Source organism: Salmo trutta, unplaced genomic scaffold (assembly GCF_901001165.1).
Source record: "Salmo trutta unplaced genomic scaffold, fSalTru1.1, whole genome shotgun sequence".
In the NCBI taxonomy this organism is placed as follows: Eukaryota; Metazoa; Chordata; class Actinopteri; order Salmoniformes; family Salmonidae; genus Salmo; species Salmo trutta.
The window spans coordinates 1,909,903-1,927,402 of NW_021823237.1; the positions used below are offsets into that span (position 1 = coordinate 1,909,903).

The following is a 17,500-nucleotide window of genomic DNA, read 5'->3' on the forward strand; positions in this document are numbered from 1 at the left end:
TAGACACCACTATCAGCTGTTTCTACCACCCCACCATCAGGCAGCTGAATAGACACCACTAGTCGCTGTTTCTACCCCCAGACCATCAGGCTGCTGAATAGACACCACTAGTCAGCTGTTTCTACCCCCAGACCATCAGGCAGCTGAATAGACACCACTAGTCCGCTGTTTCACCATCAGGCTGCTGAATAGACACCACTAGTCAGCTGTTCTACCATCAGGCTGCTGAATAGACACCACTAGTCAGCTGTTTCTACCATCAGAACCATCAGGCTGCTGAATAGACAACCACTAGTCAGCTGTTTCTACCATCAGACCATCAGGCTACTGAATAGACACCACTAGTCAGCTGTTTCTACACCCCCGACCATCAGGCAGCTGAATAGACACCACTAGTCAGCTGTTTCTACCCCCCAGACATCAGGCAGTGAATAGACACCACTAGTCAGCTGTTTCTACCCCCAGACCATCAGGCTGCTGATAGACACCACTAGTCAGCTGTTTTCTACCATCAGACCATCAGCTACTGAATAGACACCACTAGTCAGCTGTTTCTACCATCAGACCCATCAGGCTGCTGAATAGACACCACTAGTCAGCTGTTTCTATCCCCAGACCATCAGGCTGCTGAATAGACAACACTAGTCAGCTGTTTCTACCATCAGACCATCAGGCTGCTGAATATACACCACCAGTCAGCTGTTTCTACCCCAGACCATCAGGCAGCTGAATAGACACCACTAGGCAGCTGTTTCTACCATCAGGCTGCTGAATAGACACCACTAGTCAGCTGTTTCTATCCCCGACCATCAGGCTGCTGAAAGACACCACTAGTCAGCTGTTTCTACCATCAGGCTGCTGAATAGACACCACTAGCAGCTGTTTCTACCATCAGCTGCTGAATAGACAACCACTAGTCAGCTGTTTCTACCATCAGACCATCAGGCTGCTGATAGACACCACTAGTCAGCTGTTTTCTACCATCAGGCTGCTGAATAGACACCACTAGTCAGCTGTTTCTACCATCAGACCATCAGGCTACTGAATAGACACCACCTAGTCAGCTGTTTTCTACCCCCCGACCATCAGGCAGCTGAATAGACACCACTAGTCAGCTGTTTCTACCCCCGACCATCAGGCAGCTGAATAGACACCACTAGTCAGCTGTTTCTACCCCCTAGACCATCAGGCTGCTGAATAGACACCACTAGTCACTGTTTCTACCCCCAGACCATCAGGCAGCTGAATAGACACCACTAGTCAGCTGTTTCTACCATCAGGCTGCTGAATAGACACCACTAGTCAGCCATTTCTACCATCAGGCTGCTGATATACACCACTAGTCAGCTGTTTTCTACCATCAGACCATCAGGCTGCTGAATAGACACACCACTAGTCAGCTGTTTCTACCATCAGACCATCAGGCTACTGAATAGACACCACTAGTCAGCTGTTTCTACCCCCAGACCATCAGGCAGCTGAATAGACACCACTAGTCAGCTGTTTCTACCACCCAGACCATCAGGCAGCTGAATAGACACCACTAGTCAGCTGTTTCTACCCCCAGACCATCAGGCTGCTGAATAGACACCACTAGTCAGCTGTTTCTACCCCAGACATCAGGCAGCTGAATAGACACACCACTAGTCAGCTGTTTCTACTACCATCAGGCTGCTGAATAGACACCACTAGTCAGCTGTTTCCCTACCATCAGGCTGCTGAATAGACACCACTAGTCAGCTTTTCTTACCATCAGACCATCAGGCTGCTGAATAGACACCACTAGTCCGCTGTTTCTACCATCAGACCATCAGGCTACTGAATAGACACCACTAGTCAGCTGTTTCTACCCCCAGACCATCAGCAGCTGAATAGACACCACTAGTCAGCTGTTTTCTACCCCCAGACCATCAGGCACTGAATAGACACCACTAGTCAGCTGTTTCTACCCCCAGACCATCAGGCTGCTGAATAGACACCACTAGTCAGCTGTTTCTACCATCAGACCATCAGGCACTGAATAGACACCACTAGTCAGCTGTTCTACCATCAGACCATCAGGCTGCTGAATAGACACCTAGTCAGCTGTTTCTATCCCCAGACCATCAGGCTGCTGAATAGACACACTAGTCAGCTGTTTCTACATCAGACCATCAGGCTGCTGAATAGACACCACCAGTCAGCTGTTTCTACCCCCAGACCATCAGGCAGCTGAATAGACACCACTAGGCAGCTGTTTCTACCATCAGGCTGCTGATAGACACCACTAGTCAGCTGTTTTCTACCATCAGGCTGCTGAATAGACACCACTAGTCAGCTGTTTCTACCATCAGGCTGCTGTATAGACACCACTAGTCAGCTGTTTCTACCATCAGGCAGCTGAATAGACACCACTAGTCAGCTGTTTCTACCATCAGGCTGCTGAATAGACACCACTAGTCAGCTGTTTCTACCATCAGGCTGCTGAATAGACACCACTAGTCAGCTGTTTCTACCATCAGGCTGCTGAATAGACACCACTAGTCAGCTGTTTCTACCATCAGGCTGCTGAATAGACACCACTAGGCAGCTGTTTCTATCCCCAGACCATCAGGCTGCTGAATAGACACCACTAGTCACTGTTTCTACCCCAACCATCAGGCTGGCTGAATAGACACCACTAGTCAGCTGTTTTAACCCAGACCATCAGGAGGCTGAATAGACACCACTAGGCAGCTGTTTCTACCCATCAGACCATCAGGCAGCTGAATAGACACCACTAGTCAGCTGTTTCTACCCCCAAGACCATCAGCTGCGAATAGACACCACTAGTCATCTGTTTCTAACCCCCAACCATCAGGCAGCTGAACAGACCCACTAGTCAGCTGTTTCTACCATCAGGCTGCTGAATAGACACCACTAGTCAGCTGTTCTACCATCAGGCTGCTGATAGACACACTAGGCAGCTGTTTCTACCATCAGGCTGCTGAATAGACACCACTAGTCCCTGTTTCTACCATCAGACCATCAGGCTGCTGAATAGACACCACTAGTCATGTTTCTACCATCAGGCTGCTGAATAGACACCACTAGTCAGCTGTTTCTCACCACAGACCATCAGGCTGCTGAATAGACACCACTAGTCAGCTGTTTCTACCCCCAGACCATCAGGCAGCTGAATAGACACCACTAGTCAGCTGTTTCTACCCCCAGACCATCAGCAGCTGAATAGACACCACTAGTCAGCTGTTTCTACCCCCAGACCATCAGGCTGCTGAATAGACACCACTAGTTCAGCTGTTTCTACCCCCAACTCAGGCATGAATAGACACCACTAGTCAGCTGTTTCTACCCCAGACCATCAGGCAGCTGAATAGACACCATTAGTCAGCTGTTTCTATCCCCAGACCATAAGGCTGCTGAATAGACACCACTAGTCAGCTGTTTCTACCATCAGGCTGCTGAATAGACACCACTAGGCAGCTGTTTTTACCATCAGGCTGCTGAATAGACACCACTAGTCAGCTGTTTCTACCATCAGACCATCAGGCTGCTGAATAGACACCACTAGTCAGCTGTTTCTACCATCAGGCTGCTGAATAGACACCACTAGTCAGCTGTTTCTACCATCAGACCATCAGGCTGCTGAATAGACACCACTAGTCAGCTGTTTCTACCATTAGGCTGCTGAATAGACACCACTAGTCAGCTGTTTCTACCATCAGACCATCAGGCTGCTGAATAGACACCACTAGTCAGATGTTTCTACCCCCGACTATCAGGCAGCTGAATAGACACCACTAGTCAGCTGTTTCTACCATCAGGCTGCTGAATAGACACCACTAGTCAGCTGTTTCTACCATCAGGCTGCTGATAGGACACCACTAGTCAGCGTTTTATCCCATCAGGCTGCTGAATAGACACCACTAGTCAGCTGTTCTACCATCAGACCATCAGGCTGCTGAATAGACACCACTAGTCAGCTGTTTCTACCCCCAGGACCATCAGGCTGCTGAAATAGACACCATCAGGCTGCTGAATAGACACCACTTGTCAGCTGTTTCTACCATCAGGCTGCTGAATAGACACCACTAGTCAGCTGTTTCTACCCCCAGACCATCAGGATGCTGAATAGACACCACTAGTCAGCTGTTTTCTACCATCAGGCTGCTGAATAGGACACCACTAGTCAGCTGTTTCTACATCAGGCTGCTGAATAGACACATTAGTCAGCTGTTTCTACCATCAGCCTGCTGAATAGACACCACTAGTCACACAGACATGTATCGTTGTTACAGTTGTAAATATGTACATTTTCTTTAAATGTTTATTGTTGTTTCATCCACTTATCTTTTTGACCTGAGCTGTTGGAGCTGGGAGCTGAAGACTTTTACTGTACCCTGGGATTACAGTACCCTGGGATTACAGTACCCTGGGATTACTGTACCCTGGGATTACTGTACCCTGGGAGGGATTACTGTACCCTGGGATTACAGTACCCTGGGATTACTGTACCCTGGGATTACTGTACCCTGGAGGGATTACTGTACCCTGGGATTACAGTACCCTGGGATTACAGTACCCTGGGATTACTGTATTCTGGGATTACAGTACCCTGGGATTACTGTACCCTGGGATTACAGTACCCTGGGATTACAGTACCCTGGGATTACTGTATTCTGGGATTACAGTACCCTGGGATTACTGTACCCTTGGATTACAGTACCCTGGGATTACAGTACCCTGGGATTACAGTACCCTGGGATTACTGTACCCTGGGATTACTGTACATTGGGAGGGATTACTGTACCCTGGGATTACAGTACCCTGGGATTACAGTACCCTGGGATTACTGTACCCTGGGATTACTGTACCCTGGGATTACTGTACCCTGGGATTACAGTACCCTGGGATTACAGTACCCTGGGATTACATTACCCTGGGATTACTGTACCCTGGGATTACTGTACCCTGGGATTACTGTACCCTGGGATTACTGTACTCTGGGATTACTGTACCCTGGGATTACTGTTCCCTGGGATTACTGTCCCTGGGATTACTTGTTCCCTGGGATTACGTTCCCTGGGAATTACAGTACCCTGGGATTACTGTTCCCTGGAATTACTGTACCCTTAGATTACTGTACCCTTGGATTACTGTACCCTGGGATTACTGTACCCTGGGATTACTGTACCCTGGGATTACTGTACCCTTGGATTACAGTACCCTTGGATAACAGTACCCTGGGATTACAGTACCCTGGGATTACAGTACCCTGGGATTACTGTACCCTGGGATTACATCTGCAACACTGTGCATGGGACTAATACAGTAATGTCTCTCTGTCCTAGTTTGTGGCTGTGGGACTAATACAGTAATGTCTCTCTGTCCTAGTTTGTGGCTGTGGGACTAATACAGTAATGTCTCTCTGTCCTAGTTTGGTCTGTGGGACTAATACAGTAATGTCTCTCTCTCCTAGTTTGGTCTGACGTTCTCTGCGGTTTTCGGCGTGATCGTTTACCGTATCGTCGTATCCGCTCTGATGGCGATGTCACCTGACCCGGAGATCAAGTCTAACGTTCGCGTCACCGTGACGGCGACCGCCGTCATCATCAACCTGGTGGTCATCCTGATACTGGACGAGATCTACGGGCCGTGGCCGTCTGGCTCACTGAGCTGGGTAACACCTCTACATTCAGATTATTACATGGTGGAGCTGGGTAACGCACCTCTACATTCAGATTATTACATGGTGAGTGGGGTAACACCTTCTACATTCAGATTATTACATGGTGGAGCTGGGTAACGCACCTCTACATTCAGATTATTACCTGGTGGAGCTGGGTAACACACCTCTACATTCAGATTATTACCTGGTGGAGCTGGGTAACACACATCTACATTCAGATTATTACCTGGTGGAGCTGGGTAACACACATCTACATTCAGATTATTAACTGGTGGAGCTGGGTAACACACCTCTACATTCAGATTATTACATGGTGGAGCTGGGTAACACCTCTACATTCAGATTATTACCTGGTGGAGCTGGGTAACACCTCTACATTCAGATTATTACCTGGTAGAGCTGGGTAACACCTCTACATTCAGATTATTACCTGGTGGAGCTGGGTAACACCTCTACATTCAGATTATTACCTGCTGGAGCTGGGTAACACCTCTACATTCAGATTATTACAAGGTGGAGCTGGGTAACACCTCTACATTCAGATTATTACCTGGTGGAGCTGGGTAACACACCTCTACATTCATATTATTACATGGTGGAGCTGGGTAACACACCTCTACATTCAGATTATTACATGGTGGAGCTGGGTAACACACCTCTACATTCAGATTATTACATGGTGGAGCTGGGTAACACCTCTACATTCAGATTATTACCTGCTGGAGCTGGGTAACACCTCTACATTCAGATTATTACATGGTGGAGCTGGGTAACACCTCTACATTCAGATTATTACATGGTGGAGCTGGGTAACACCTCTACATTCAGATTATTACATGGTGGAGCTGGGTAACACCTCTACATTCAGATTATTACCTGGTGGAGCTGGGTAAACACCTCTACATTCGATTATTACATGGTGGAGCTGGGTAAACACCTCTACATTCAGATTATTACCTGGTGGAGCTGGGTAACAACTCTACATTCAGATTATTACATGGTGGAGCTGGGTACACACCTCTACATCAGATTATTACTGGTGGAGCTGGGTAACACACCTCTACATTCAGATTATTACCTGGTGGAGCTGGGTAACACACCTCTACATTCAGATTATTACATGGTGGATCTGGGTGACACACCTCTACATTCAGATTATTACCTGGTGGAGCTGGGTAACACACCTCTACATTCAGATTATTACCTGGTGGAGCTGGGTAACACACCTCTACATTCAGATTATTACCTGGTGGAGCTGGGTAACACCTCTACATTCAGATTATTACCTGGTGGAGCTGGGTAACACCTCTACATTCAGATTATTACATGGTGGAGCTGGGTAACACCTCTACATTCAGATTATTACCTGGTGGAGCTGGGTAACACACCTCTACATTCAGATTATTACATGGTGGAGCTGGGTAACACCTCTACATTCAGATTATTACCTGGTGGAGCTGGGTAACACACCTCTACATTCAGATTATTACATGGTGGAGCTGGGTAACACACCTCTACATTCAGATTATTACATGCTGGAGCTGGGTAACACCTCTACATTCAGATTATTACATGGTGGAGCTGGGTAACACCTCTACATTCAGATTATTACATGGTGGAGCTGGGTAACACACCTCTACATTCAGATTATTACCTGGTGGAGCTGGGTAACACACATCTACATTCAAATTATTACATGGTGGAGCTGGGTACACACCTCTACATTCAGATTATTATCTGGTGGAGCTGGGTAACACACCTCTACATTCAGATTATTACATGGTGGAGCTGGGTAACACACCTCTACATTCAGATTATTACATGGTGGAGCTGGGTAACACACCTCTACATTCAGATTATTACCTGGTGGAGCTGGGTAACACCTCTACATTCAGATTATTACCTGGTGGAGCTGGATAACACACCTCTACATTCAAATTATTACATGGTGGAGCTGGATAACACCTCTACATTCAGATTATTACCTGGTGGAGCTGGGTAACACCTCTACATTCAGATTATTACATGGTGGAGCTGGGTAACACACCTCTACATTCAGATTATTACATGGTGGAGCTGGGTAACACACCTCTACATTCAGATTATTACATGGTGGAGCTGGATAACACCTCTACATTCAGATTATTACATGGTGGAGCTGGGTAACACCTCTACATTCAGATTATTACATGGTGGAGCTGGGTAACGCACCTCTACATTCAGATTATTACATGGTGGAGCTGGGTAGCACCTCTACATTCAGATTATTACCTGGTGGAGCTGGGTAACACACTTCAACATTCAGATTATTACCTGGTGGAGCTGGGTAACACACCTCTACATTCAAATTATTACCTGGTGGAGCTGGGTAACACACCTCTACATTCAGATTATTATCTGGTGGAGCTGGGTAACACCTCTACATTCAGATTATTACATGGTGGAGCTGGGTAACACCTCTACATTCAGATTATTACCTGGTGGAGCTGGGTAACCCTCTACATTCAGATTATTACATGGTGGAGCTGGGTAACACACCTCTACATTCAGATTATTACATGGTGGAGCTGGGTAACACCTCTACGTTCAGATTATTACCTGGTGGAGCTGGGTAACACCTCTACATGCAGATTATTACATGGTGGAGCTGGGTAACACACCTCTACATTCAGATTATTACCTGGTGGAGCTGGGTAACACACCTCTACATTCAGACTATTACCTGGTGGAGCTGGGTAACACACCTCTACATTCAGATTATTACATGGTGGAGCTTGGTAACGCACCTCTACATTCAGATTATTACATGGTGGAGCTGGGTAACACACCTCTACATTCAGATTATTACCTGGTGGTGCTGGGTAACACCTCTACATTCAGATTATTACATGGTGGAGCTGGGTAACCCTCTACATTCAGATTATTACATGGTGGAGCTGGGTAACACACCTCTACATTCAGATTATTACCTGGTGGAGCTGGGTAACACACCTCTACATTCAGATTATTACCTGGTGGAGCTGGGTAACACCTCTACATTCAGATTATTACCTGGTGGAGCTGGGTAACACCTCTACATTCAGATTATTACATGGTGGAGCTGGGTAACACCTCTACATTCAGATTATTACATGGTGGAGCTGGGTAACGCACCTCTACATTCAGATTATTACATGGTGGAGCTGGGTAACACCTCTACATTCAGATTATTACCTGGTGTAGCTGGGTAACACACTTCAACATTCAGATTATTACCTGGTGGAGCTGGGTAACACCTCTACATTCAAATTATTACCTGGTGGAGCTGGGTAACACACCTCTACATTCAGATTATTATCTGGTGGAGCTGGGTAACCCTCTACATTCAGATTATTACATGGTGTAGCTGGGTAACACCTCTACATTCAGATTATTACATGGTGGAGCTGGGTAACACACTTCTACATTCAGATTATTACATGGTGGAGCTGGGTACCGCACCTATATATTCAGATTATTACATGGTGGAGCTGGGTAACACCTCCACATTCAGTTTATTACCTGGTGGAGCTGAATAACACCTCTACATTCAGATTATTACATGGTGGAGCTGGGTAACACACCTCTACATTCAGATTATTACATGGTGGAGCTGGGTAACACACCTCTACATTCAGATTATTACATGGTGGAGCTGGGTAACACCTCTACATTCAGATTATTACCTGGTGGAGCTGGGTAACGCACCTCTACATTCAGATTATTACCTGGTGGAGCTGGGTAACCCTCTACATTCAGATTATTACATGGTGGAGCTGGGTAACACAACTCTACATTCAGATTATTACATGGTGGAGCTGGGTAACACCTCTACATGCAGATTATTACATGGTGGAGCTGGGTAACACCTCAACATTCAGATTATTACCTGGTGGAGCTGGGTAACACACCTCTACATTCAGACTATTACCTGGTGGAGCTGGGTAACACATCTCTACATTCAGATTATTACATGGTGGAGCTGGGTAACGCACCTCTACATTCAGATTATTACATGGTGGAGCTGGGTGACACACACATATACATTCAGATTATTACCTGGTGGAGCTGGGTAACACACCTCTACATTCAGATTATTACATGGTGGAGCTGGGTCACACCTCTACATTCAGATTATTACATGGTGGAGCTGGGTAAACCCTCTACATTCAGATTATTACATGGTGGAGCTGGGTAACACACCTCTACATTCAGATTATTATATGGTGGAGCTGGGTAACACCTCTACATTCAGATTATTATATGGTGGAGCTGGGTAACACACCTCTACATTCAGATTATTACATGGTGGAGCTGGGTCACACCTCTACATTCAGAATATTACCTGGTGGAGCTGGGTAACACCTCTACATTCAGATTATTACATGGTGGAGCTGGGTAACACACCTCTACATTCAGATTATTACATGGTGGAGCTGGGTAACACCTCTACATTCAGATTATTACATGGTGGAGCTGGGAAACCCCTCTACATTCAGATTATTACATGGTGGAGCTGGGTTAAACCTCTCTACATTCAGATTATTACCTGGTGGAGCTGGGTAACACACCTCTACATTCAGATTATTACATGGAGGAGCTGGGTAACACCTACCATACCATGAGCTGGGTAAACACCTCTACATTCAGATTATTACATGGAGGAGCTGGGTAACACCTCTACATTCAGATTATTACATGGTGGAGCTGGGTAACACACCTCTACATTCAGATTATTACATGGTGGATCTGGGTAACATCTCTACATTCCGATTATTACATGGTGGATCTGGGTAACACACCTCTACATTCAGATTATTACATGGTGGAGCTGGGTAACACCTCTACATTCAGATAATTACATGGAGGAGCTGGGTAACATCTCTACATTCAGATTATTACATGGTGGAGCTGGGTACACCTCTACATTCAGATTATTACCTGGTGGAGCTGGGTAACACACATCTACATTCAGATTATTACCTGGTGGAGCTGGGTAACACACCTCTACATTCAGATTATTACCTGGTGGAGCTGGGTAACACACCTATACATTCAGATTATTACCTGGTGGAGCTGGGTAACACACCTCTACATTCAGATTATTACATGGTGGAGCTGGGTCACACCTCTACATTCAGATTATTACATGGTGGAGCTGGGTAACACACCTCTACATTCAGATTATTACCTGGTGGAGCTGGGTAACACACACCTACATTCAGATTATTACCTGGTGGAGCGGTGTAACACACCTCTACATTCCGATTATTACCTGGTGGAGCTGGGTCACACCTCTACATTCAGATTATTACATGGTGGAGCTGGGTAACACATCTACATTCAGATTATTACATGGTGGAGCTGGGACCCCTCTACATTCAGATTATTACCTGATGGAGCTGGGTAACACCTCTACATTCAGATTATTACATGGTGGGCTGGGTAACACACCCTACATTCAGATTATACATGGTGGAGCTGGGTAACCCCTCTACATTCAGATTATTACATGGTGAGCTGGGAAAAAACCTCTACATTCAGATTATCCTGGTGGAGCTGGGTAACACACCTACATTCAGATATTCATGGTGGAGCTGGGTAACACACCTCTACATTCAGATTATTACCTGGTGGACCTGGGTAAAACACCTCTACATTCAGATTATTACCTGGTGGAGCTGGGTAACACACCTCTACATTCAGATTATTACATGGTGGAGCTGGGTAACACCTCTACATTCAGATTATTACATGGTGGAGCTGGGTAACACACCTCTACATTCAGATTATTATATGGTGGAGCTGGGTAACACACCTCTACATTCAGATTATTACCTGGTGGAGCTGGGTAACACCTCTACATTCAGATTATTACATGGTGGAGCTGGGTAACACACCTCTACATTCAGATTATTACCTGGTGGAGCTGGGTAACACCTCTACATTCAGATTGTTACATGGTGGAGCTGGATAACACCCCTACATTCAGATTATTACATGGAGGAGCTGGGTAACACCTCTACATTCAGATTATTACATGGTGGAGCTGGGTAACACACCTCTACATTCAGATTATTACATGGTGGAGCTGGGTAACACACCTCTACATTCAGATTATTACCTGGTGGAGCTGGGTAACACCTCTACATTCAGATTATTACCTGGTGGAGCTGGGTAACACACACCTACACATTCAGATTATTACCTGGTGGAGCTGGGTAACACACCTCTACATTCAGATTATTACCTGGTGGAGCTGGGTGACACCTCTACATTCAGATTATTACATGGTGGAGCTGGGTAACACATCTACATTCAGATTATTACATGGTGGAGCTGGGTAACGCACCTCTACATTCAGATTATTACATGGTGGAGCTGGGTAACACCTCTACATTAAGATTATTACATGGTGGAGCTGGGTAACACCTCTACATTCAGATTATTACATGGTGGAGCTGGGTAACACCTCTACATTCAGATTATTACATGGTGGAGCTGGGTAACACACCTCTACATTCAGATTATTATATGGTGGAGCTGGGTAACACCTCTACATTCAGATTACTATATGGTGGAGCTGGGTAACACACCTCTACATTCAGATTATTACATGGTGGAGCTGGGTCACACCTCTACATTCAGAATATTACCTGGTGGAGCTGGGTAACACCTCTACATTCAGATTATTACATGGTGGAGCTGGGTAACACACCTCTACATTCAGATTATTACATGGTGGAGCTGGGTAACACACCTCTACATTCAGATTATTACATGGTGGAGCTGGGAAACCCCTCTACATTCAGATTATTACATGGTGGAGCTGGGTTAAACCTCTCTACATTCAGATTATTACCTGGTGGAGCTGGGTAACACACCTCTACATTCAGATTATTACATGGAGGAGCTGGGTAACACCTCTACATTCAGATTATTACATGGAGGAGCTGGGTAACACACCTCTACATTCAGATTATTACATGGTGGATCTGGGTAACACCTCTACATTCATATTATTACATGGTGGAGCTGGGTAACACACCTCTACATTCAGATTATTACCTGGTGGAGCTGGGTAACACACATCTACATTCAAATTATTACATGGTGGAGCTGGGTAACACACCTCTACATTCAGATTATTACCTGGTGGAGCTGGGTAACACACCTCTACATTCAGATTATTACATGGTGGAGCTGGGTAACACCTCTACATTCAGATTATTACATGGTGGAGCTGGGTAACACACCTCTACATTCAGATTATTACCTGGTGGAGCTGGGTAACACACCTCTACATTCAGATTATTACCTGGTGGAGCTGGGTAACACACCTCTACATTCAGATTATTACATGGTGGAGCTGGGTCACACCTCTACATTCAGATTATTACATGGTGGAGCTGGGTAACACACCTCTACATTCAGATTATTACCTGGTGGAGCTGGGTAACACACACCTACACATTCAGATTATTACCTGGTGGAGCTGGGTAACACACCTCTACATTCAGATTATTACCTGGTGGAGCTGGGTCACACCTCTACATTCAGATTATTACATGGTGGAGCTGGGTAACACATCTACATTCAGATTATTACATGGTGGACCTGGGACCCCTCTACATTCAGATTATTACCTGATGGAGCTGGGTAACACCTCTACATTCAGATTATTACATGGTGGAGCTGGGTAACACACCTCTACATTCAGATTATTACATGGTGGAGCTGGGTAACCCCTCTACATTCAGATTATTACATGGTGGAGCTGGGTAAAACCTCTACATTCAGATTATTACCTGGTGGAGCTGGGTAACACACCTCTACATTCAGATTATTACATGGTGGAGCTGGGTAACACACCTCTACATTCAGATTATTACCTGGTGGACCTGGGTAAAACACCTCTACATTCAGATTATTACCTGGTGGAGCTGGGTAACACACCTCTACATTCAGATTATTACCTGGTGGAGCTGGGTAACACCTCTACATTCAGATTATTACATGGTGGAGCTGGGTAACACCTCTACATTCAGATTATTACATGGTGGAGCTGGGTAACACCTCTACATTCAGATTATTACATGGTGGAGCTGGGTAACACACCTCTACATTCAGATTATTACATGGTGGAGCTGGGTAACACCTCTACATTCAGATTATTACATGGTGGAGCTGGGTAACACACCTCTACATTCAGATTATTACCTGGTGGAGCTGGGTAACACCTCTACATTCAGATTGTTACATGGTGGAGCTGGGTAACACCCCTACATTCAGATTATTACATGGAGGAGCTGGGTAACACCTCTACATTCAGATTATTACATGGTGGAGCTGGGTAACACACCTCTACATTCAGATTATTACATGGTGGAGCTGGGTAACACCTCTACATTCAGATTATTACCTGGTGGAGCTGGGTAACACACCTCTACATTCAGATTATTACATGGTGGAGCTGGGTAACACACCTCTACATTCAGATTATTATGTGTTTGTGTCTTTGACCTGTCCTGTGTGTGTTTTGTCAGATTTCTCAAATAATTTTTCATACGGTCTCCTGATTAAGACATCTCTCTCTCCTCTCCTCTCCTCTCCTCTCTCCCATCCCTCTCTCGTCTCCCCCATTCCTCTCTCCTCTCCTCTCTCCCATCCCTCTCTCCTCTCCCCCATTCCTCTCATTTGTCCACTCCCCCATTCCTCTCCTCTCCCCCATTCCTCTCCTCTCTCCTCTCCCCATTCCTCTCTCCCCTCCTCTCTCTCATCCCCCTCTCCTCTCTCCCATCCCTCTCTCCTCTCCCCCATCCCTCTCTCCTCTCCCCCATCCCTCTCTCCTCTCCTCTCTCCCATCCCTCTCCTCTCTCCTATCCCTCTCTCCTCTCCCCCATCCCTCTCCTCCCCCCATCCCCCTCTCCTCTCCTCTCCTCTCCTCTCCTCTCCTCTCCTCTCCTCTCCCCATTCCCCTCCTCTCCCCCATCCCCCTCTCCTCTCCTCTCCCCCATCCCTCTCTCCCCTCATCTCCCCATCCCATCCCTCTCTCCCCTCCTCTCCCCATCCTATCCCTCTCTCCTCTCCTCTCCTCATCCCTCTCTCCTCTCCCCATCCCTCTCTCCTCTCCTCTCCTCATCCCTCTCTCCTCTCCCCATCCCTCTCTCCCCTCCTCTCCCCATCCTATCCCTCTCTCCTCTCCTCTCCTCATCCCATCCCTCTCTCCCTTCATCTCCCCATCCCATCCCTCTCTCCCCTCCTCTCCCCATCCTATCCCTCTCTCCTCTCCTCTCCTCATCCCTCTCTCCTCTCCCCATCCCTCTCTCCTCTCCTCTCCCCCATCCCTCTCTCCTCTCCCCCATCCCTCTCCTCTCCCCTCTCTCCTCTCCCAGAGATTCCCAGGACGGAGAGTAACTTTGAGCAGCATCTGATTCTGAAGGCTTTCCTACTGAAGTTCATGAATGCCTACGCCCCCATCTTCTATGTAGCTTTCTTTAAGGGACGGTACGACCCAGAGATACACATGGGGTTAAGGGTTAGGGGTTAGGGTTAGGGGTTAGGGGGTTAGGGGTTAGGGGGTTAGGGTTAGGGGGTTAGGGGGTTAGGGTTAGGGGGTTAGGGGGTTGGGGTTAGGGGGTTAGGGTTAGGGGGTTAGGGGTTAGGGTTAGGGGGTTAGGGGTTAGGGGGGGTCTGTGTGTGTGGGGAGCCCCAGCAGCACTGTAAACAGACAGGACTCTACTCTGACTGGACTCTACTCTGACAGGACTGTAAACAGACAGGACTCTACTCTGACAGGACTGTAAACAGACAGGACTCTACTCAGACAGGACTCTACTCTGACAGGACTCTACTCTGACAGGACTCTACTCTGACAGGACTGTAAACAGACAGGACTCTACTCAGACAGGACTGTAAACAGACAGGACTCTACTCAGACAGGACTCTACTCAGACAGGACTCTACTCAGACAGGACTTTACTCAGACAGGACTCTACTCAGACAGGACTCTACTCAGACAGGACTGTAAACAGACAGGACTCTACTCTGACAGGACTGTAAACAGACAGGACTCTACTCAGACAGGACTCTACTCAGACAGGACTTTACTCAGACAGGACTTTACTCAGACAGGACTCTACTCAGACAGGACTCTACTCAGACAGGACTGTAAACAGACAGGACTCTACTCAGACAGGACTGTAAACAGACAGGACTCTACTCTGACAGGACTCTACTCAGACAGGACTCTACTCAGACAGGACTGTAAACAGACAGGACTTTACTTTGACAGGACTCTACTCTGACAGGACTGTAAACAGACAGGACTCTACTCTGACAGGACTCTACTCTGACAGGACTGTAAACAGACAGGACTCTACTCAGACAGGACTGTAAACAGACAGGACTCTACTCAGACAGGACTCTACTCTGACAGGACTCTACTCTGACAGGACTCTACTCTGACAGGACTGTAAACAGACAGGACTCTACTCTGACAGGACTCTACTCTGACAGGACTGTAAACAGACAGGACTCTACTCTGACAGGACTGTAAACAGACAGGACTCTACTCTGACAGGACTCTACTCTGACAGGACTGTAAACAACCAGGACTCTACTCTGACAGGACTCTACTCTGACAGGACTCTAAACAGACAGGACTCTACTCTGACAGGACTGTAAACAGACAGGACTCTACTCTGACAGGACTGTAAACAGACAGGACTCTACTCAGACAGGACTCTACTCTGACAGGACTCTACTCTGACAGGACTCTACTCTGACAGGACTGTAAACAGACAGGACTCTACTCAGACAGGACTGTAAACAGACAGGACTCTACTCAGACAGGACTCTACTCAGACAGGACTCTACTCAGACAGGACTTTACTCAGACAGGACTCTACTCAGACAGGACTCTACTCAGACAGGACTGTAAACAGACAGGACTCTACTCTGACAGGACTGTAAACAGACAGGACTCTACTCAGACAGGACTCTACTCAGACAGGACTTTACTCAGACAGGACTTTACTCAGACAGGACTCTACTCAGACAGGACTCTACTCTGACAGGACTGTAAACAGACAGGACTCTACTCAGACAGGACTCTACTCAGACAGGACTCTACTCAGACAGGACTGTAAACAGACAGGACTCTACTCAGACAGGACTGTAAACAGACAGGACTCTACTCTGACAGGACTCTACTCAGACAGGACTCTACTCAGACAGGACTGTAAACAGACAGGACTTTACTTTGACAGGACTCTACTCTGACAGGACTGTAAACAGACAGGACTCTACTCTGACAGGACTCTACTCTGACAGGACTGTAAACAGACAGGACTCTACTCAGACAGGACTGTAAACAGACAGGACTCTACTCAGACAGGACTCTACTCTGACAGGACTCTACTCTGACAGGACTCTACTCTGACAGGACTGTAAACAGACAGGACTCTACTCTGACAGGACTCTACTCTGACAGGACTGTAAACAGACAGGACTCTACTCTGACAGGACTGTAAACAGACAGGACTCTACTCTGACAGGACTCTACTCTGACAGGACTGTAAACAACCAGGACTCTACTCTGACAGGACTCTACTCTGACAGGACTCTAAACAGACAGGACTCTACTCTGACAGGACTGTAAACAGACAGGACTCTACTCTGACAGGACTGTAAACAGACAGGACTCTACTCTGACAGGACTGTAAACAGACAGGACTTTACTCTGACAGGACTGTAAACAGACAGGACTCTACTCTGAGCAGGACTGTAAACAGACAGGACTCTACTCTGACA

At 46.7% G+C, this 17,500-nt stretch overlaps 1 protein-coding gene across 1 annotated transcript in view; it reads left to right on the forward strand.

Moving 5' to 3' along the window:
- Positions 1–17,500, forward strand: part of LOC115189808 (anoctamin-1-like) — a 132,783-nt gene that overhangs the window by 60,188 nt on the left and 55,095 nt on the right. Inside the window, 3 exon segments of the mRNA XM_029748320.1 lie at positions 5,459–5,630; positions 5,633–5,659; positions 15,082–15,193. Coding sequence (XP_029604180.1) covers positions 5,459–5,630; positions 5,633–5,659; positions 15,082–15,193 — 311 coding nt within the window.